General features: G+C 41.5%; 1 protein-coding gene across 1 annotated transcript in view; it reads left to right on the top strand.

Annotated features, from left to right (window-relative positions):
• The first annotated feature begins 4,128 nt into the window (after nucleotides 1–4,128).
• Nucleotides 4,129–23,323, top strand: part of DSTN (destrin, actin depolymerizing factor) — a 37,818-nt gene continuing 18,623 nt past the window's right edge. Inside the window, exons 1-2 of the mRNA XM_033185543.1 lie at nucleotides 4,129–4,270; nucleotides 4,856–5,216. Of these exons, the coding sequence (XP_033041434.1) occupies nucleotides 5,214–5,216 (3 nt within the window). The 5' untranslated portion in view covers nucleotides 4,129–4,270; nucleotides 4,856–5,213. The remainder of the gene's footprint in view (nucleotides 4,271–4,855; nucleotides 5,217–23,323) is intronic.

Raw genomic sequence — 23,323 nt, 5'->3', positions numbered from 1 at the left:
CTTGAATCCCTAACAAATTAAAAAAAAAAAAAATGATCACCCCCGAAAATTCTGTCAGGCCTCTCTGCAGTCAATCTCCACTCCCACCCTATTTAGCAACTATTCTGATTTTTTTCACTATAGTTTTGCCTGTTCTAAAATTCCTCAAACTTTTAATAAACTGTCAGTGGAGAGTAAGCAGATATTCTCAACTACTGTAGGAGGGATTATAAATTGGTATATCCTTTTTAGAAGGCTATCTGGCAGTATGTAATTAGTAAAATAAAATTTATGCATTCCTTTTGACTTAGTAATTTTATGGGAGGAATTTTCTGAGAGGTCTACCAGTTCATGTATGCAAAGAAGGCAGTCCCAAAGCTGTTCACTGAAGCATTGTTTGTGAAAGCAAAGGATTGGAAATAACCTAAATGCCCATCAGTAGGGGAAAAGTTAAATGAATGAACAGTCACACCTTGCAGCAATTATAAGAAATGATTTAGTGATATGGCAAGATCGCCAGGATAATCATTAAACGCAGAAAAGCAAGTTACAAGACGCTACATACCCAACATAAAACCATTACACAGAACACCAATAAAAACAAAACGAAACACAAAACATATGCCCAAGGTGTATTTCTGTTAGTCCATACACCAAACTGACATCAGTAGTTACCTCTGAGGAGAGGACTGGGATTATGGGAAAGGAGAGAAGGTGCTCAAGGGGTTTTTCCTTTGTTGTATTGTTTGAATCTTTTACAATAAAACTACACGTGTCTTAGAGGATTAAGTTATTTTTAAAAAAAGACTACTGATGGCCGGGCATGGTGGTGGGTGCCTGTAATCCCAGCACTATGGGAGGCCGAGGCAGGCGGATCACCTGAGGTTAGGAGTTCGAGACCAGACTGGCCAACATGGTGAAACCCCGTCTCTACTAAAAGTACAAAATTAGCTGGGCGTGCTGGCGGGTGCCTGTAATCCCAGCTACTCGGGAGGCTGAGGCAAGAGAATCGCTTGAACTCAGGAGGTAGAGGTGGCAGTGAGTTGATATCCTGCCACTGCACTCCAGCCTGGGTGACACAGCAAGACTCCATTTCTAAAAAAAAAAAGACTACTGACATAAATAGGGATAGGAGATAGGAAATAGGTGAATTTGTGGAGAGGGAGGAGAGAAATTAAAGTTTTTTTCTATGCTATATATTGACAGCGTTATGTCTCCCAGCAAAGGAGCTTTCCCCAGCCTCTCTATTAATACACATCTCTCTTCAGGCTCCTCGTTAATGTATCATTTCTTCTTCTCTGCCACTTACATTAATATATTAATAGTTTTAAATGAAAGTGCCTATATGTTCACAGATTAAGTATGCAAAATGTTTTCTAAATGAAAAATGAAATACACCAATCTCATATTTAAGGAGAGACCTTATGTGTCTTAGTCTGTTCGGACTGCTATAGCAGAATACCATAAACTGGGTGGCTTACAAACAACAGCAATTTACTTCTCATAGTTCTGGAGGCTGTGAAGTCCAAGATCAAGTCACCAGCAGTGTCTGGTGAGAGCCCACTTCCTGGTTCATAGATTAAACCTTTTTGCTGTGTTCTCACAATGGTGGAAGCAGCAAGCAGCAGCCTAGGACCTCTTTTTTTTTTTTTTGAGATGGAGTCTCACTCTGTCGCCCAGGATGTAGTGCAGTGATGCAATCTCAGCTCACTGCAACCTCTGCCTCCCAGGTTCAAGCAATTCCCTGCCTCAGCCTCCTGAGTAGCTGGGATTACAGGTGCCCGCCACCACTCCTGGATAATATTTGTACTTTTAGTAGAGACGGGGTTTCACCATCTGGGCCAAGCTGGTTTTGAACTCCTGACCTCGTGATCCACCTGCCTTGGCCCCCCAAAGTGCTGGGATTACAGGTGTGAGCCACCGCACCCAGCCTAGGACCTCTTTTATAAGGGCACTAATCCTATTAAAGGGGGCTCTGTCCTCATGGCCTAATCATGGTCCAAAAGCCCCAACTTCAAGTACCTTCACATTGGGGACTACCTTTCAACTTCTGGACGGCATAAATATTTATTAGTCTATAGCATTGTATGAAAATTTTTTCCCTCTTTGTGGAGAGGAGGAATGTCACTATCTAGAAAATGCAGAGGCTGAAGTTCAGTGGGACCTAAAAAAAATGGGGGCTCATCTTAAGTTGTGATAAACTGATACAGAAGCTTGATGAATTGTAAAACATCTTCAGATACTTGTTCACTTACTGAACATTTATTAAACACCTACTATGTATCAGGGGCTATGCCAAGTTCACACATATGCATCTTAAATATCCCATGACCTCAAGGAACTCCCAGCGTAATCTGGTAGTAATGGCAAATGCACATAAACAATTACAGAGCTACAGTAATTGTAGGGAAAAACCATAAAACCTCCAAACTCAAAGTATAGCATCTGCATTTCCTGGGGTCATCTAAGACTCCACCTCTCAACTCTGGAATCTGCAGTTTAATGAGGATCCCAGGTGATTTGGATCTTTATTAAGATTTGAGAAGTAGCCATGCTCAGTGTCTCACGCCTGTAATCTCAGCACTTTGGGAGGCCAAGGCGGCCGGATCACCCGAGGTCAAGAGTTCCAGACCAGCCTGACTAACATGGAGAAACCCTATTTCTACTAAAAATACTAAATTAGCTGGGTGTGGTGGCACATGCCTGTAATCCCAGCTACTCAGGAGGCTGAGGCAGGAGAATCGCTTGAACCCCAGAGGCGGAAGTCGCAGTGAGCATAGATCGCACCATCACACTCCAGCCTGGGCAACAAGAGTGAAACTCAGTCTCAACACAAAAAAAAGATTTGAGAAGCGATGAACTCTGGGATTACAGAAGGAACTACGGGGGTGAAGGAGTTGCAAGGGGTGGGGGGCAGGAAGTTAAAAAAAAAGAAGCAACTACTATTGATCCTTGGGAAGTGGTAAGAGAAGTCTTCAGATGTGAGGGGTGATAGGAACATTCCAGGCTGAAAAAATAAGCAGGCCCATGATCAAGGTAGTTAGAACTAGTAAGAGGTGTTCTGTTATTAGAAGTTTCGCCTTGGAGGGGCAGTGGGCACTTAGGAAGATATGGGAGATAGGGCAGAAAAAGTAGGCTGAGGCCAGAGGCAGAAGGGCCACACTGACCCGCTGAGGGTTATGGAGGAAGCCACAGAAAATTTTAAGCAAGAATGTGACAAGACCAGTCTTATGTTTGGACACAATTCTGGTGGCAGAGTGGAGGACGAAATGCAGGAGAGGCTGGAGCAGGCAGGCAGGCATGTATCCTTAAATGAGCACCATTCACTTTTGGACTAGAAAGGAAGTCTGAATATTAAGAAGTGTAGAGGCCACAGGGTCCTATGCAAACAGAAAAGCAGAGGGTTTCAGCTGCAGTAGGATACAGGGGGGGTTCCTTCTCAGCTCAGGAGTGTGGCCTTGGACTGGCATCTTCAGCATCACCTAGGAGTTGTTAGAAATGCACATTCTCAGGCGTCACCTTAGAAGTAGTGAGGGAACCTTGGGGATGGGGCACACAAATCTAGCTTTGAACAACTTTTCCAGGTGATTCTGATGCATGCTAAAGTTAAGAACCACTGCTCTAGCCCGCCAAAAATCATGTCTCAGGTGGTAAAGGCTTAAAATTGCACAACTTGCTTACTGTCTTTTTTAAAAAGAACGAGGGTAATGAGAAATGGGTTTCTATGTTGATTGGGGCAGAACAAAAGCCACATACAACCTAGATTTTATATAGTGCCAGAAAAAAAATACTGACCATCTTGTCCAAAAGTCTCATATTTGGAGAATTAAAATAGTTTTGGTCGAGGCCATGATGTTCTCGGTAACCTAATTTATAAAAGTCTTTCTGTTCCCTTTATTTCCCACAAAAACACCCGCAGTAAAAACGCTGGGATTCACCTCGGCCCTCTGAAAACCGTGTTTCCGACGCAACCGCCCATTAGAAAAACACAATTCCAAATTAAAAACCCGGAGAACTGAGCGGCGGGGCTGGCGCCACCGTCCCGGGACAGCGCGGCCTTTCTCAGCCACACCCCTGCGCGCCGCCGGCCTCCTTCCCCGGCAGCTCCCAAAGATAAATAAATCCTCCTTGTTTTTCCAGACCTGAAATTAACGGTGACTCACAGAGCACTCTGCATGGCCACGGTCGCCTCGGGAAGGAGGAAAAATGTGCAGATTTTTTTCCCCCTCACGCGAGGGCAGGACAAGCCAGGCTGGGCCAATCAGGGGAGGGCGGCGGGAATCGCACCAAAGTAGGTAAAAAATGCGTGAGGCGTCCCCGCTGCCGCCGCGGTCCGCGACTCCGCTCCCGCGGGTCCTCCCCCACCGCGTCCCCCGTCCTCGGGCCCTAGCCCCCACACCCCCAACATCCCTCTCCTTCCACCACTCTGTGTCTCTGTCTCTCACCTCTCCCTAATCCCGCTCCTCCCCCAACTCTATCCACTCCCTCACCTCTCCCCTTCCCTCCCCCATCACCCCTACCCCCACTAAGTGCCCCTCACCCCTCCCCCCTCCCCCTACATCCCCCTCCCCACTCTGTCCCCTCTCCTCACCTCTCCCCTCCCTTCTCCATTCCCTCCTCCCCCAACTATGTGCCCTTCGCCCCTCCCCGCCAAATCCCCCTGCTTCCCACACTCTGTACCCCTCTCCCCCAGCTCTCCCCTCCTTTTCCCCTCCCTGGCCCCGCCCCGCCCCCAGCGGCAAGAACACCTGGCCAGGTGGCTGCCTTCCCCCGCGCAAGCCGTGCCTGCACAGTGGGTGGAGCGTCAGGGAGCCCCGCCCGAGGAGGCGAAGCAAGGCCACCCCTCCCCCATCATCTTTTGCCCGCCCCTCGCCAGCAGGAGCCCGCCTAGTCCGCCTTCTAGTCCCCTGCTGACGAGAAAGGAAGTACCCCCATCCCTAAACACTTTCTGCTGAGGGGGACCCCGCCCCGCAGCCTGAACCAGGTGAGGGAAGTTCCCCTCCGGTAGTTTGGTAGCCGCCGGGCGGGGCGTTGCCGGACCGGCTGGTTGCGTAGCAACGGCGGGAGGTGCGTGACGTGCGCAGCCGCGTTCCGTCCCAGGCGCGCCCGCCCCGGGGTAGGCTCGCGCCGCCGCGTCAGCTCAGCGCTTGGTCCCGCAGCTGTGAGGAGGACGCTCTGCAGACTCGCTGCCCGCCGGCTCCCAACCCCGCGTCCCTGCGACCGCCGCGGCGAAGATGGTGAGTGGGCGGGAGGCCGAGGCGTGGGCTGAGGCGGCCGGGAGCAGCGGGTCTCGGGGGCGCCGCGGAGTCGGGGATAAGGGGGTGAGCGGTGCCCCAGCCCGGGGAGGGACCCGGCCCGGCTGCAGTCTCTGGGCCGTGGGGGGCGGTCTCCGGCCCTCCGTCGCCAGCCATCCTGGCTGGGCCCTCGCGCCCCTGGGCGGATCCGCGGCCGCTTCGCAGCTCCCAGCTGGGGCGAGGCCGCCGCCCTGAGCGTGGCCTCTGCGGTGCCTCCAGACCGGGCCTTGCAACAACTGGCCGGGGTCGAGCGCCCCCACCCGCTCTGTGAAATCCATCCGGCGGTCTGCACACCGCGGCCGAGGAGTGGGAGGCGGGGGGCGTCGGAATCCGGCGACCGTCCTTGTTGGCGTGGGTTTAGTTCCCCAGAGCTAGCGCTGAGGCGCTCGGCGACTTCTGCGTGTGCCAGCCCTTGAGGTCTGTCCATCTCAATAAGGAAGCTAAAGCCTTTATGAACAGTCCTAGAGCGCGGAATGATCGCTAACGGGCAGGATACTGGCATGATTTAGAACGGGGTGGCCTTGCAGCCTCTTTGTTTTTTTTTCTTTTTATCTGGCAATCGGCTTCCAGCAGCACTCTCGTCGTGCTTGTCAAGCTTGGCAGTGTCTCTTTTAACCCTTCCCTACCCGATCTGTCCGTGTATGGTTAGAATTTTTTTTCTGACCTGTAGACAGTTGGACTCTGCCAGAACTTGGTGCGCAGGGTGTGGGCATGATGCTGGGATGCTGATACAAGCAAATTTAAGAGCTTTAAAAACCATTAAAATACTGGAGTCACCAACAAGTAAACAGGTGCTCATTAGTATATTCTATATGATGGACATTTTGCTTAGTTTACATATTTTCCCCCCTTTACACTGTGTCCCTCTAATTAGCTATTTAAAAACAAACGTATTCTCAACTGAACTATCAGATGGAACATTTTGTCATTTTCTTTAGTCTGCACACACTGTTACCATTTTTGGTCAATGATTTGCAGGCATAGCCTTACCAGACTTTGCTAGAAATATTACATTCTAATTGCATCTGTCTGTCTAGAAGCAGTTGGTACCAGCTTATCTGCAAACTGTTTTCACCGTGTAACAGTTTTGGTTTTCTTAAGTTATTGCAACTTTCATGAACATGCAGGCGGTCCCTTAGTAAAAGAAAAGATTAGCCGGTAGTTTCTTGATGACTGTAGGTATGTATGTAATAGGGATTTGACACGGTTCAGTTTTTGGTTCTTCTTTGGTTTAATGCTGTACGCTACAAAGTTTCAGCATCTTAAGTCTCTTTAATATTTAATTATTAACAATTTAATATTTTAAATGTATATGCTACTTTATACTAAAAGACTTTTAATCTAGGGGCTTATGAGTTACGATACGTTTAAGACCATTCACTCTGAAAGTGATTTGAAGCTGACTGGGGTCTGCTCTAGAGACTTCTGATTTGACATTATACTTTTTTATTGAGTGTCTAATACAGACTTTATTTTTCTGTTTGAAAATAAGAGACCAAACATTTTACCTTTAGTTAAGTGCTTAAGTTAAATGCTTAAAGCGTAACTAAATGCAAGGAAGGAGGAGTCTGTTATATTTGCTGGTTCTTGTGAGAAGTGGGAGAAACAAAAACTAGAGATGAGCGGTTTCCAAATACGTTTCAAAATTGTTGGCTTTAGGGAGATCAAGAAGACCTTACAAGTTACTTTTGGAGTTCAGAATATAGACCCCTCCATTTTTAAAGGTTATTTTTGTTTTTAGCCTTAGGAGCGCAGGAGCATCTTTGTTTAGTCCAGTGATTAGAGAATATTGTGGGTATTATCCCGGAGTCTAGCACTTTTCTTTTAGCTCTTTTGGTTGGATGCTTGGTTCCAAGTTTAAGATTAAATTTTAACTACCGATGAGTTTGTTCTAAATTAGCAGAATCACTTCCTTGTACTCACCAAGTCTTCGAGAAGCACCTGAAATAAAGCGGTTTGAAAACAGCTGGGCACTTGATGATGAGATTAGATGTTTTCAGATGTCTCACTTTATAGTGTTAACCCCCTCCCCCAACAAAAACAAACAATGTCTGCGTCCACATGAACCACAATTACAGACCCCAAACAAAACTGTGTGTATGCGTATTGGGTGTGCCAGCCTCCTTGTATAGAGATTTAGTAGCCCACCATCAAGTTACTAGAGTTATTTGCTCAGTAGTTCTACTGGATATGGATTGAGACATCACACCTAGACTTGCCTAGCTCCTCTTGTAACCAAAGAGTTTCTTTTTTTTTTTTTTTTGAGGCGGAGTCTCGCTCTGTCGCCCGGACTGGAGTGCAGTGGCCAGATCTCAGCTCACTGCAAGCTCCGCCTCCTGGGTTTACGCCATTCTCCTGCCTCAGCCTCCCGAGTAGCTGGGACTACAGGCGCCCGCCACCTCGCCCGGCTAGTTTTTGTATTTTTAGTAGAGACGGGGTTTCACCGTGTTAGCCAGGATGGTCTCGATCTCCTGACCTCGTGATCCGCCCGTCTCGGCCTCCCAAAGTGCTGGGATTACAGGCTTGAGCCACCGCGCCCGGCCACCAGAGTTTCTTTACAGCATAGATATATATAGCTTCTTGGAAAGTAAGAGTGTGTAGTCGTGCCCCCAAAGTAGAGTTAAAAGGTTTGCACAGTAATCTAACCCTTAACATTATCCTAATATGAACTGTGGTCTCACAGACTGAACTAACTGACACAGTATTCAAGTATTCTAATACTTGGTGATTAGCAAAAACACTACAACCCAGTGAAATAGGTTGGGCATGTATTCACATGCCTATTTAACATATGAGAAAGCAGATTGTAAATGATTAATTGACTTGAGACAAATCACCGTTTCCGACTCCAAGCTTTAAAATAATAATTTTGAAACATTTTAAGCAGAAAAGTACAGAGAATCACAGATCCTTTTGTGCAGGTAAAAAAAAGGGCCATCTTATTGCCGTATTTCAGGTTTTTATGTTACCATTACAGCTAAATATGCATCATCTTCCTCATGCCATGCTCTTCCCTCCCCAGAGTTGTAACTATTCCTGTGTCAAAGACATAATATCCTGGTTGGTTAAGGAGATGATTTTATAAAGGCTATTGCAATTAGGAGAGCATTCCTGATTGTCTTATCTGAAAATATGCAACAGGCCAGTTCTTTGCTGTTACCTGTTTCCCAGAACACAAAACACATGGGGTGGATTAACCATCACTGCTTTCTGAGAACACAGGGCTCAGGTAAAGTTTACAGTAGTCACCTGAAATTGATATTCCTTGATAGTTCCATACTTTTAGCTACTTAATCATATATATTGCCTTGATGTGCTTTTAAAACTTACGTAAATACTACATTTCATGTATGCTTTTGCAGCTCTGTGAGGAAAAAATTAAACTTTGTGGGGTGGGTTTTTTTTAATTTTATTTTTTTGCAAGGGGGGCAGCTTTTGGGTATATTTGTAGCTTTGATTCTTCAACTGCTGAATTGTGTTCTTTTATATGACTATGCAAGTTTATCCATTCCCCTGTTGGTAGACATTTGGCCGTTTCCTAATTTTTTGCCTTTTTTTTTTTTTTTGGTCTGTTTAAACTTTTTATAATAGGCAATTTCCATGTCATATATTACTATAAATTAACTTCTCTAGCCCTAGTGTGTATCTCTCCATGGTATATATCTAGAAGCGGAAGCTCTGCGTTGGAGCATACATATTTTCTACTCTGCTACTGGTTTGTTCTGGTTGTATTTCATCATCAACAGCTTGTTTCTACATTGCCTTTCACCACTTAATAAGAGACTTGAAACCTTTGCCAGTCTGATGGTTGTGAAATGGTTTCTCATTATTTTATTTTGCATTTCTCTGATTACTGGTGAGCTGACTCTTTTTGTATGTTTATTGCATCTTAGGTTTTTACATGCATGCTACATCCTGCAAACCTGACCATTCTGTAAATACTTATCATCTTCACCTAAGCTTATTTACAGAGCCGTAAAGTAAATACAGCAGTAAAAAAAAAAAAAAAAAGAATCAGCTGGATTCAGTGTCCCATACCTGTCATCCCAGCACTTTGGGAGGCTGAGGCAGGAGGATTGCTTGAAGCCAGGAGTTGGAGACCAGCCTGGGCAATATAGTGAGACCTTGTCTGAAAAACAAACATGCAAAACAAGTAACCATGACTGACTTTCCTTCTTTTCTTTCTCCTTTCCTTTCTTTTCTTTTTCTTTCTTTCTTTTTTTTTTTTTTGAGACAGACTCTTGCAGCCACCCAGGCCAGAGCTCACTGCAGCCTGGATCTCCTGGGCAGAAATGATCCTCCCACCTTAGCTTGCAGAGTAGCTGGTACTACAGATGTGCACCACCACACCCAGCTAACTTTTTAAAATTTTTTGTAGAAATGAGATTTCGCTATATTGCCCAGACTGGTCTCAAACAATCTTCCCACTTTGGCCTCCCAAAGTGTTGAGATTACAGGCATGAGCCATCGTGCCTAGCAACTATTTTTCATAAATAGAATTTGTTTAAATCAAAATTATGTTTAACTTAGTATACAGGAAGACTTCAAACTTTTGAATTTCTATGTTAGTATAACTTTATGTTTTCTTTCAGTAATACTTTGAGATGAAGCACGCTATATTTGAAGTTTGAAAAAAAATTTCCAAGTCTTGAAAAACTGAATTTAACATGTAAATGCGTTGTTTTTGTCCACAGAACAACACTCTAGTCTCTGAGTAACTAGAGCTAGTCTCTTCGTTGTACTGTCATTTGCATATGTAAACCACAGAGCATAATAAATAAGTAGAATATTGTGAAAGCATTTTTTTTTTTTTTGGAGGCAGGGCCTCATTCTGTTACCCAGGCTGGAGTGCAGGGGCATGAACACAACTCACTGCATCTTCCACCCTCAGACTCAGTCAGTTCTCTACCTCAGCCTCCTGAGTAGCTGGGACTATAGGCACGCACAACCACTTCCAACTAAGCTTTGTATTTTAAAAGCTTTATATATGTAAAGATGGGATTTATAAATATAAATTTATATATAAAGACGGGGTTTCACCATGTTGCCCAGGCTGGTCTTGAACTCCTGAGCTCAATCAATCCACCCACTTTGGCCTCCCAAAGTGCTATGGTTACAGGCATGAGCCAGTGAGCCCAGCCGTGAAAGTATCTTGAGCTTACTTCCCTTGTGGCATAACATTCCTCTCTAGATTGTCCATGAAAGTCATACACAAAGATTTACACCTAATACTTCAGCAATATTGTAACCACAGCTTTTCTTCTGTTCCTGCCTCCTTTCATTGATGTTAGAAGTGAGAAGTTTTCACTTGGAATTGTGCTTCTGAATTATCTCCTCATTTTTCTTGACATTTTACAGTTGGGAGAGGCATAGACTTAGACAAATAAACATCAGGTTTATTCATCTCAGTAATACTTTGGGCCAAAATGTTATATTCATCATTGAATCTGCTGTACTAAGACCCCCACTGAGTTGAATATTTAATCTAGAGTGATTCTTAGCTCCAAGATTAGTCTTCTAGTAGCTGATACTGTAATGCTTACATGCTGCCAACACTATTCCATGTTTTGCTTTGTTATGTTAAAACTGAAGGTCAGTTTTATGTAGATTTTTTATTTGGAGGTTCTAGCAGGGGAGCACAGCTGCCCATATAACCTTGACCAAAGACCAGTTCTCCTCTATTGGGAATGGTCATCCTCTTCTACCGAGTGCATAGCTGCTAGAGGGATGCACATGGAGTGGTGAGGGAGGAAGGGGACACCAGCCTAGCCAGCCAGATCAGCCATATCAACCCTGGTGACCAAGGGGGTGACAGATGTCGCAGCCATATCACCCTCACATCCTATGTAGATTTTTTAAAAGCAATTGATTTCAGTAAAAAATGCAATTAAAGTTTTTAAATTAACAATGTAATCTCTAGTTGAAGGTGTGAAAAGACAACTCTGTTGCAACAAGGCATAGATGAGTGCTTGAAAGAAACTTAAGTTCATACTACAGCTGGAAGGTCATTTGTCATTGTGTTTGTGCTTTTGGATCACATCAAAGGAAGATTGTTTACTCCTTTGAACATTTTTACATTACTTCATAGGTTGTTATTTCTGTTTGCCTTATCACAGAAAAGCAAATGAATTTCCTACCCTTGTTTATATCTTGGCTTGCTTTCAGAAAATAGCTTGTAAATGTAATTAGTGTTTATTTTAAAATGGTTTCACAGCTTTTCTGTTGCTATTTTCATGTACAGGTGGAGCATCCCTAATCTAAAAATCCAAAATTCTCTAAAATCCCAAACTTTTTGAACAACAACATATTGCCACAAGTGGAAAATTTTACATCTGACTTCATGTGACAAGTCACAGCCAAAATGCAGACAAAACTTTGTTTCACATACAGAATTATGAAAATATATAAAATAATTTCAGGCTATCAGTATGAAGTATATATGAAACACAAATGAAGTTTGTATTTGGACTTGGGTCCTATCCCCAAGCCATATCATTATGTATATGCAAATATTCCAAAATTTGAAAATATCTGAAATGTTTCATACCGGAAGGTACTTAACCTGTAGTAATAGAACTAACGCTACAGCACAGCACAGGCAAATACAGATAAGCCTTCTCCAGCTTGCTCTGGAGCAATCTTTGAAGTCAGTTGTTGAAGCTCAGGAGTTTTCAGGAATTCTCAAATCATTATAAGAATCTGCAGCCTGACCAACGTGGAGAAACCCCCATCTCTACTAAAAATACAAAATTAGCCAGGCATGGTGTCAGGCACATGTAGTCCCAGCTGCTTGAGAGGCTGAGGCAGGAGAATTGCTTGAACCTGGAAGGCAGAGGTTGTGGTGAACCGAGATTGTGCCACTGCACTCCAGCCTGGGCAATAGAGCAAGACCCTGTCTCAAAAAAAAAAAAAAAAAGGAAGTACTAGAAGAGTTGGGCTACTTTAGCTAGAGTTTAGAGAAGGCCTCTTTTGAGGTAGGACTTACATGGCAATAAAGAGCTAGCTGTGTGAAAAGCATTTGGGGCAGAAGGAACTCTAGGTAGAAGAGAATGGGCTTGACATTTGCCAGGGACAGAAAAAAGGCTTGTGTGGTTAGCATTCAGTCAACAAGGGGGAAATAAGTAGGAAATAGATTATAGGCAAGAACTAGACCAGAAAGGGCCATTAGGTTAAAGGTGAGGAATTTGAATTTTATTCTGATGGCACCAGGAAGCCGTTGGGTGTGTGATGGTGGGGAGGTGTTAAGTAGTGTAGTGGAATGAGGTATGATTTATCCCTATGGTCGATGTGTAGAGATGTACAAATGGGGACAAAGACCAATTAAGAAACTATTGTTGGCTGGGTGTGGTGACCCACGCTTGTAATCCCAGTGCTTTGGGAGGCCGAGGTGGAAGGATCACTTGAGGCCAGGAGTTCAAGACTACCTTGGGCAACATAGAGAGACCCCATCTCTACTAAAAAATAAATAACCAGGCGTGGTGACATATACATGTAGTCCTAGCTACTTAGGAAGCTGAAGCAAGATTACTTGACCCCAGGAGGTTGAGGATATAGTGAGCCAAGATCACGCCATTGCCCTTCAGCCTGGGTGACAAAGCGAGACCGTATCCGTAAACAAACAAATAGCAACACAACCAACTATTGCTTTATTCAAATGGTAGATGGTGGTAGCTTGAATTAAAATTTGTTAATAGTGGAGTTAATGAGAGGTGGTAAGATTGGATATATATTTTGGGGATAGAACTGGAAGGACTTAATGATAATTTGAATGTGTGGCATAAGGGAAAGAAGACTATCAAAGATGGCTTCTAAGGCTTAGACCTGATCTACCAGATATTTGATGGTGTCATTATGCTTGGGGGCCTATTATAAAAGAAGCTAAAACAAAATAGTTTAGCAAAAATTTAGGTTCTTAGAATTTTGAGAAATAAAAAAATTGATTCAGAAGTTTTGTAAATCTTTAAAATACCATAATAGTTGATTATAAGAGTAGTATATGTTCATTGTAGAATGTTAAGAAAAATTTAGCTGTAATGACAATTCTAACCAAAGTATTAACATTTGGGACATTTTCTTTCAAGCCATTTAATATGTATTCTCATTTTTTCAAGAAGTAATTATTAGCTACCTTCTGGGAACCTGGCACTGTTGTTGTAGGCTCTAGAGATTCAATAATATACAAGAAAAAGTCCCTGTGCCTATGAAGTATACATTCATTTTGTTTTTTTTGAGACTGAGTCTCACCCTGTTGCCCAAGCTGGAGTGCAATAGCGCAATCTTGACTCACTGCAACCTCCACCTCCCAGGTTCAAGTGATTCTCCTGCCTAAGTCTCCTGAGTAACTGGGATTACAGGTGCACGCCACCACGCCAGGCTAATTTTTTATATCTTTAGTAGAGATGGGGTTTCAACCATGTTGGAGAGGCTGGTCTTGAACTCCTGACATCGTGATCTGCCTGCCTGGGCCTCCCAAAGTGCTGGCATTACAGGCATGAACCACTGCGCCCAGCCCTGAAGTATACATTCTAATGGGAGAGACAGTTAAGAAATAAGTAAACAAATAAGATAATTACAGATTTTATACATACTATGATGGAAATAAGGGAATGAAACAGTGACTATCTGGAAACCGCCAATATAGATTTTTCTCACACACTTGAGTTCATCTATAGAGGATAAAACTGTATTTCCCATTTCCCAGTGTGACATGAGTGCCAGAATAATTCAGTGGGGGAAAATAGTGTTTTCAATAAGTGGTGCTGGGACAATTGGATAGCCGCATGCAAAAGAACGAATTTGGATCCCTGCTTCATACTGTATGTTGTATTTAACTTAAAATGGATCATAAATCTAAATGTGAGCACCAAAACTGTGAACTCCTAGAAGAACACATAGGTATAAATCTCTGTGAACTTGTGTTAGGCAATTTTTGTTGGTAGTTTTCCTGGTGTTTCTAGGCAATGACACCAAAAGCACAAGTGACAAAAATAGATAAATTGGACTTCATTGTATACAAAAATGTTCATCGAAGACCACCATCAAGGAAATGAAAACAAAACCCACAGAATAGGAAAAAATGTTTGCAAATCATATACCTGACAAGGAGCTTGTGTGTAGAATATATTAAAGGACTTACAACACAACAATAAAAAACCCATTCGTTTGGGCAAAGGATTTGAATAGATGTTTCTCTAAAGATGTACAAATGACTGATAAGCCAATGGAAAAAAATGCAGGATATCATTAGCCATTAGGGAAATGCAGATCAAAACCGCAATGATATACTCCTTCGTACCTGCTAAGCCAGCTATAAGGAAAAGATTATTGTAGCAAATGTTGGCCAGGCTATGAAGTTGGAGCACCCATACATTGCTGGTGGGAATGTAAAATGGTGCAGTAATTTTGGAAAATAGTTTGGCAGTGCCTGGAAAAGTTCAACTTGGGAGCTACCGTATGACTCAGCAGTTTCACTCCTACCTACATATCCAAGCAAAATGAAAATGTATGTCCACACAAAAGCTTGTATACAAATGTGCATAGCAGTATTATTCATAGTTGCAAAAAGTGAAAATAACCCAGTGTTCATCAGTTGATGGATAGATGGATAAATGTAGTATATCCATACGAGGGAAGGGAATATTATTTGGCAATAAAAAGAAATGAAATACTGATACCTGCTACAACGTGGATGAACATTGAAAATATGCTAAGTGAAAGAAGCCAATCCCAAAAGATGACATATTGTGTGATTCCATCTAATAAAATGTCCAGAATACGCAGATCCATAGAGACAGAAAGTACATTAGTGGTTAGCAAGGGCTAGGGTGGGTGGGAGTGGGAATGAGGAATGACTGCTAATGGGTTTGGAGTTTGTTTTTTTGTTTTTGTTTTTGTCTTTTGGAGACAGTGTCTCACTCTGTCACCCAGGTTGGAGTGCAGTGGCATGAGCATACCTCACTGCAGCCTCTACCACCCTGGCTCAAAAGATCGTCCCACCTCAGCCTCCTGAATAGCTGGAACTACAGGCCCGTACCACCATCCCTGGCAATTTTAAAAAGGTTTTTTGTCAATATGAGGGCTCACTATTTTGCCGAGGCTGGTCTCGAACTCCTGGACTCAAGTGATCCTCCTGCCTCAACCTCCCAAAGTGCTGAGATTACAGGCATGAGCCATTATACCTAGTCCAGGGTTTCTTTTTGTGGTGTTCAGAATGGTCTAAGATTAGGAAGTGGTGATGAATGCACAACTTTGTGACTATACTGAAAATCCGCTGAATTTACTACACTTTAAATGGGTGAATTTCATGGTATATAAAATATATCTGTAAAACCTACTTAAATTGTTTAATATCATACATGTACGTCACCCTCATGTTAAATTTATTTTTATAAGAAATACTCTCATCTTGTGCATAAATCTTGCATTTCTTCAAAAGAAAGTCCTAGGTATAAAATCACCAAATCAAAAAGGTGTGTGTATTTCTAATATAAAAAATATGCTTACCTGTAGGGCGCAGTGGCTCACGCCTGTAATCCCAGCACTTTGGGAGGCCGAGGCAGATGGCTTACCTGAGGTCGGGAGTTCGAGACCAGGCTGACCAACATGGAGAAACCCTGTCTCTACTAAAAATACGAAAAATTAGCCGGGTGTGTTGGCCCATGCCTGTAATCTCAGCTACTCGGGAGGCTGAAGCAGGAGAATCGCTTGAACCCAGGAGGTGGAAGTTGTGGTGAGCCAAGATCGTGCCATTGCACTCCAGCCTGGGCAATAAGAACGAAACTCCGTCTCAAAAAAAAAAAAAAGCTTAGCAGAGAAATAAAAGAAAATAAAACTAGAAAGAAGATAAAAATCAGTTATAGTCCTACTTTTAGAGATAAAATTGTGGAACTTCTTTTTCTTCTGTACTGTTTTCCATAATTGAGATTATACTGTACATATAACTTTATATCCAGCTTCTTCATTCACTGAAAGTAAGTCATAAGTATTTCCCACATGCTATTAAAAACTTTTCATAAACATGATTTTAACAGCTGCATCAGAAACTATCCTGTGGATATACTATCATTTACTTTGTAGTTCTCCTGTTTTTATTTATTTGGGCTGTCTGGTTTTTTAGTGTTAAGTAGATTATTTTCTTAGAATAAATTCCTAGAAGTGAGGTTACTGGGTTAAAGGGTCAATGGGTATGGATTATTGTAAGGCTCTATGATATAAATGGCCAAATTGCTTTCTAAAAGGTATTAGTGAATAACAAATAGCATTGCCTGTGGTGAAAAACAAATCTGGAAAAGTAGGTTGGTTTAGACAATAAAGGGCTTTTTATGCTCTGTTAATAAATATGGACTTTATCTTGTAATTGCTTGGGAATTGTTAAAGACTTAATCTTGGGAGTTATAGGAGATTTTGAGAGTAAATGAGAAGGAATAGATTTGAAATACACATTTAAGGAGGAATTGGCAGGGCTTAGAAAACTAGGTGTGACTGGGAAACAGTTGACCAGCAGTATCTTTCATATTCATTGATGTGCTGGTTAACCATCCAGAGAGAACTAAGACAACTTGTTAAACCAAGGAGAAATTTTTCACATTTAGCTTATTGTTTGGTTAATATGCTGTTTCTCAAAGAGTAGAATACTAAAAATATTCTTCACCTTGAAATGAAAATTAGATGTATAATTTAGTATAATTTACATAAAGTGAAATTCTCCCTTTTTAGTGTAAGTTCTAGAAGTTTTGACATATATGTATACACATACACACACACACATACATATATATAGTTGTGTAACTACAGCCACAGTCAAAATATAGAATAATCCCTTCACACAAAAAAATTCGTCATTAATCTCCTCCTGTCCCCAACAACTGTTTATCTGTTTTTTGTCTCTATAGTTTTACTTTGCCACGTAAGTGGAACTGTACATTGATACACTTTGAGTCTAGCTTCTTTTCACTTAGCATAAGGCATTTGTGCCTCGGCAATTCTATTTTATTGCTGAATTTTATTCCATTCCCCAATGGAGAGATATATTTTATTTTATTATTTATTTATGTATTTATTTTTCTGGGTTAAGGAGCAGAAAGTTTAATAGACAAAAAAGAAGAGAGAGAAAGCTCCGTCATGCTGAGAAAACAGGTCACCCAAGAGAGGGTCTCCCTGGAGAGGTATATTTTAATTTTTTCTTGTCTCAGTGGAGGATGAGGCAGAATATTAGAAGGATTTTTTTCCTCTTTCTAATGCTCATAAATCCTTGAAACAGTCATTTTCTCTGCCTTAGATAAAACCAATAGATACAACTTACTATTGAACAATTGATAAGACTACAGTATAGTATAAGACTACAGTATAGTATAAACAACTTTTATATGCACTGGGAAACCAAAAAATTTTGTGACTTGCTTTATTGCTATGGTCTGGAATTGAACTTGCAATGTCTCCAAGGTATGCCTGTATATACTAGGAAAAGGGACATATTTTAGGACAAAACCTATGGCTTGCCTCATAGACCCCAGTTTCTTCATTGCAGATTTTGATTTATGGCTGCAGGTGATGGTTGTGCCTAGGAGAATGGTAGGAGGTAGTGTAATTGAATTTTACAGTGTTAAGAGAGCTGTTACCGTTCTCTTTGCTGTTGGTATGTCTTTGCTATTTAACCACTTAATAGTCATGTGGAGAAAGAAGAGATACACGTTAAATTGTTAGGTTTGTTTTTAATTCATAGTTTTGATTATCAGAGAACAAATGGAAATTACTGTTTCAAATCAGTTTTAAGCTGTCTGGTTTCTTTATCCATAACATTCTGTTACCCAAAGATTTCAATAAAAATTGGCCACATTGGTAACTAGAAAGAGTAGAAGAAGCTGTAATCAGATTTTCTGGTTAATAATGTAAGAGGCTTTGATTAGTGCATGGAAGGCCTTATGTGTGTTGTTTTAATCAATCCTCTTGAGTTAGCAGTACAATAATTCACATTTTACAGACGATGAAGCTGAGGATTAAAGAAGTTAGCTGACTTGTCCAAGTTACAAGATTTTAGTTAAGTCTGATTCAACCCTGTGTTACACTTTCTTTAGTTAAAAAGGTCTTCTAAGGTTAAATGTTACAAATTCTGTTTTTGAGAAGAACACAGCCAGTTTAAAAATATATATATTCAGTATTTGACTTGCTCAATTTTCCCTGTTAATTGTAAAATCGGAAATAACCCTGTGTGTAGTATTGTTACATAAAATGAAGTTACCTTTATTGCTGTTACATAAACCTTGTATTTTAAATCCATTATTTCACTTCTTCCCCAATAACTAGGCTTTTGTTTCTCAAGGAATAAAAAAAAAAAAGTCTTGTTATGCCATCTGTAAGAATTAAGGTCTTTGCTTAAAGTCAAGCCCCCCCCCCCTTTTTTTTGGAGACAAAGTCTTTCTCTGTTGCTCAGGCTGGAGTGCAGAGGTGTGATCTTGGCTCACTGCATTCTCCACCTCCTGGGCCCAAGTGATCCTCCCTCATCCTGAGTAGCTGGGACTATAGGCATGTGCTGCCACACCTGGCTAAGTCAAGCCCTCTTGTATGAAACTTTATGACGATCCTTCATTTTGGTTGTTTTGACTCTTTCCAAATTAACACTCAGAATAGGTACTTTTAAAAAAAAGAGTTTATCTGAATTTCTCCCAAGATTTCTTCCTTGCCCTCAGAAATAGTTAACCATAATTAATTGTAGTAAACTAGAATTGAAGTCTTTACCCTTGGAGGCATTATTCCTTTTTTTTTCTTTTTTTTCTCTTTGAGTGATTTTGATATTAGAGGCATTAGTCTGTCATTGTGTACATGATAACTGAGTTTCCTGATGACAGCAGTCATCAATAAAGCTAAATAATATATTGTTTTCTGAGGCAGAAAACTATGAAATATGGTCAGTAAATTTGTTTACTCCAGACATACTACTTTGGTATTAAGAGAGTTAATTTTATGTTACTTTATATCAAACTATTTAAAATAAAATTTAAAATTTCTTCAGCTTTGTTAGCCACACATCACGTGTTCAGTAGCCACATTCTGTAGTGATTACCATACTAGACAGTGCAGAAAAGGAACGTTTTCACCTTATGTAAAATGCTGATTTACTGAGCACAAGACCAGTATATAATGTACCGTTCCCTACTTGCTTTTTTTCTCTCGCACAGTGTATGACCATACCCTCCTTCTTTCTCCTCCAGCCATGTTTCCCCTTTAAATATTGAAGACCTCAAAATCATCTTTGGAGAAAGGCATAGGCCACAGACTGTTTCTGTGCTTCTGGGTTCTTTTCTTCTAGGCATGTCCTAAACCTTGGCAAAATAAATTTCTAACTTGATTGAGACCTGTCTCTGATACTTTTGGTTTACAGAATTCCCCTGTGTCCTGGAATGCTCCCTTGAGTTATCCTACCTTTCCAGACTTAACCAATGTACACTTTACATTTATTGATTGATGTCTGCTTGTAACTTCTGCCCCCCCTAAAATGTGTAAAATCAGTCTGTCACGCAACCACCTTGGGCACATGTTCTCAGGACCGCCTAAGGCTATGTCATCAGCATGTCCTTAACGTTGGCAAAATAAAGTTTAAATTGAGGGGAATAAAAAGGAACATTTGGCCGGGCATGGGTGACTCACACCTGTAATCCCAGCACTTTGGGAGGCCAAGCTGGGCAGATCACAAGGTCAGGAGATTGAGACCATCCTGGCTAACATGGTGAAACCCCGTCTCTACTAAAAATACAAAAAAAATTAGCCGGACATGGTGGCAGGCACATGTAGTCCCAGCTACTCGGGAGGGTGAGGCAGGAGAATGGCGTGAACCCAGTAGGCAGAGCTTGCAGTGAGCCGAGATCGCGCCCCTGAACTCCAACCCGGGTGACAGAGCGAGACTGTGTCTCAAAAAAAAAAAAAAAAAAGGAACATTTGTATCATCACAGAAAGTTCTGTTTGACAGCAGGGCTCTCTAGAACAGTGGGACGAAGGATTTTAATAAGTCATGACTTCAAGGTGGTGGTGGTGGTGGTGGTGAGGAGGAGAGTGTCTTAGCACTCATTTACATATGGTCACCTATATCCTCTTTTTCAGTATGTTGACTAGTCCAGAACTACTGTTTACCCTCTCCAGAAAATAAACTCCAGAATTGCAGAGGTAAGGGGCTGGCAGCAGGATGGTGTTCAGGAGGGAGTCTAGGGATCTCAGTGCTTCTCAGACCAATTTCACTCATTCTTCCTTATTTGAACTTCCATATTTTTTCTCCTTGTCCTGGTGGATTTATGTTCTTTTTCTTTTTAATCCCATTTTTATACTTTAAGTGGAGTTTTGGTAGGGAGATGTATATATTCAACCCCCAAACCTCCCTACTCGCCTTTTTTTTTTTTTTTTTTGAGGCGGTCTTGCTCTGTTGTCCAGGCTGGAGTGCAGTGGCATGATCTCTGCTCACTGCAACCTTCGCCTCCCGGGTTCAAGTGATTCTCCTGCCTCAGCCTCCTGAGTAGCTGGGATTCCAGGCGCGTGCCACCATGCTCAGCTACTTTTTAAATTTTTAGTAGACACAGGGTTTTACCGTGTTAGCCAGGCTGCTTTCCTGACCTCAAGTGATCTGCTCACCTCAGGCTCCCAAAGTTTTGGGATTACAGACGTGAGCCGCAATGCCCAGCCCAGTTCCGCATCTTAATATAGGACCTGTGAGACCCTGAACACTTCCGTGAAGCAGAAATGTGCTGAAGAACTTGTCACTCTCATTTTATTTGTTGTCTCAGCATTATTGTTCCGAGGCATCAGTTATAGTAGCCAAAAGCCCAAATATTTTGTCATTAGCCATTTTGTTTCTGTTGGCCCTTGTGCAAGGCATGGTATTAAATAAAGTAGAATCGTGAACCCAGTTTTTAACTCCCCAAGTCCTTCGAGAAGTTGGTAGAAGTAGGTAGATTGAGAAAGACGCTGATGACATTTTTGCCAGTTTGAAAATTTGTATTTGTCTGCAGTATCCTACATTCACATATTTCACACTTTACCTTAGAAAAATAATTTTCTTAATTAATAATTTTCTGAGGTAGTTAAAATAGCTTTCATCCTGTTTTCTCTATTAATAATAAGGATCACGTGAAGTTTAGTTGACATTAATTTTGTAGCCAAGGTCAGGTGTCTTACTTGAGTTTAGTAGTACGGAAAAAGACCACCATTTCTGATTTTTTTTGGTTTAGGAGGGACTGCTGTAAGCCGTCATTGCATTTAGCTTTTGGACTGGTTCAGTTGTTTACAAAACTCAAATTAGAAAAATTTAATCCTCACGTTTCAAAGGTTACTATCCTTGCGCTAGAATCGAGAGAATTGTTTTTTTTAAGTTGTGTTCTGTCCTTTGCAACTGTAAAATACCCAGTTTTCTGTATTTTTTGTAACGTTTACTTCCCTCTGTGTGTGAGTAGTAACATTTTTAAAGAAGCTTACACTGAGTGATTCTTAAGTATACAGGCAGGGCTTCAGATGTATTGATTTAATCTCTGAATCATTATTTTACAAAAGCTGTGCCAGAGGAGACTCAGATAGATTTGAGAACAAGTTAAAAACTGGTAGTCTAGCGAGATAAAATGCTGTGAACCATACTTTTAACAGCTACTTTTTGACATGGGGGTGGAGCTCTAAGAGCAACTGTTCTCCAGTGGTCACTGGAGAAACTGAAGTTGTGGATAACATATCTTTTTAAGGTAATCACAAAGCTCTTGTTATGATAGCAATCTATTTTTACTCTCAAGATTTTCCTTCCCATTTGTGCAGCAAACTTGGTGCTATGTTCAGAGTATCCTTTAATGGTCTTTATTGTTAAAACTGTGTACTTGAATATCAGTAACTCTTAGAAAATTTTTTAGGTAAAAACAATTTGATTTTGCTTTTTTAAAAATAAAGTTTAGGTGTCTTGACAAATGAGCAATTAAATGTAATAACCTAACATTTTAGAGAAATACTAGGGCTTGGCATGGTGGCTCACACCTGTAATCCCAGCACTTTGGGAAGCTGAGGCAGGAGGATCACTTGAGGCCAGGAGTTCGAGTCCAGCCTGGGCAACATAACGAGACCCTGTTTCTACAAAAAAATTAAAAACTTAGCCAGGTGTGGTGGTGTTTGCCTGTAGTCCCAGCTACTCTGGATGCTGAGGTAAGAGGATCGCTTGAGCCCAGGAGATTGAGGCTGCAGTGAGCCATGATTGTGTCTCTACACTCCAGCTAGGGCAACAGAGCAAGACCCTGTCCCTCAAAAAACAAACAACACAGAAATACTAAAAGAATGGGACTGATAGGAAAAGATCTTTTAGGTAAAAAGATAGGGAATAGTGTAAAGCAGATAATTCTGTATATTGGTGTTACAGCCACTTTTAAGATTCACCATGATGTTGCTTTGTGATAACAAATCATCCAGAATGAATACAGGAACTCTTAACTATTATCATAGATAAACTGTTGTTTAGTATAATTGACTTTTTTTTGGCAATCCTGTATATTTTATTTTATTTGAAACAGTGTTTCCAGAAAGGGCCCACAGGCTTTGCCAGGAGTCCATGGCACACCCAAAAAATGCTTTGACTTTGGGCCTACTAGTATCGGTAAAATACAATACTCTTATCACTACTGCTTCATTATAAAAATTATTCCTGTAGGCAAAGAAGCCTGTATAGCAATGAGCTACAATTTTATTCTGTTTCATGAAATTTCAAAGCGATCTTAGTGATCATCACCTGAAGCTTAGTGTAAATACAGACTCTAAGACTCTACCCCCAGATATTCTGAGTCAGAGTCTTTAAAATCTGCAGGCGATTCCTATGCACATGAAAGTTAGATAATAACTGATCTAGTCCACTCCCCTAAGTACAGTTAAAGGAACAAATTTAATTCAAAGATAGTGACTTGCCTAAGGTGACCACTAGCTAGTTAGTAGAGGAATATGGATGGATTGTTACTCTCATGATTTTCGTGCTTTAAGATATCTTCTTCTGGTTTCTGAGATGTTAATGAATTGCAGTTATTTTAATCATTATCTTCTTTCCATCC

Source organism: Trachypithecus francoisi, unplaced genomic scaffold, assembly GCF_009764315.1.
Source record: "Trachypithecus francoisi isolate TF-2019V2 unplaced genomic scaffold, Tfra_2.0 Lachesis_group21, whole genome shotgun sequence".
Taxonomy (NCBI): domain Eukaryota; kingdom Metazoa; phylum Chordata; class Mammalia; order Primates; family Cercopithecidae; genus Trachypithecus; species Trachypithecus francoisi.
This window is presented reverse-complemented; position numbering and strand designations above follow the sequence as displayed.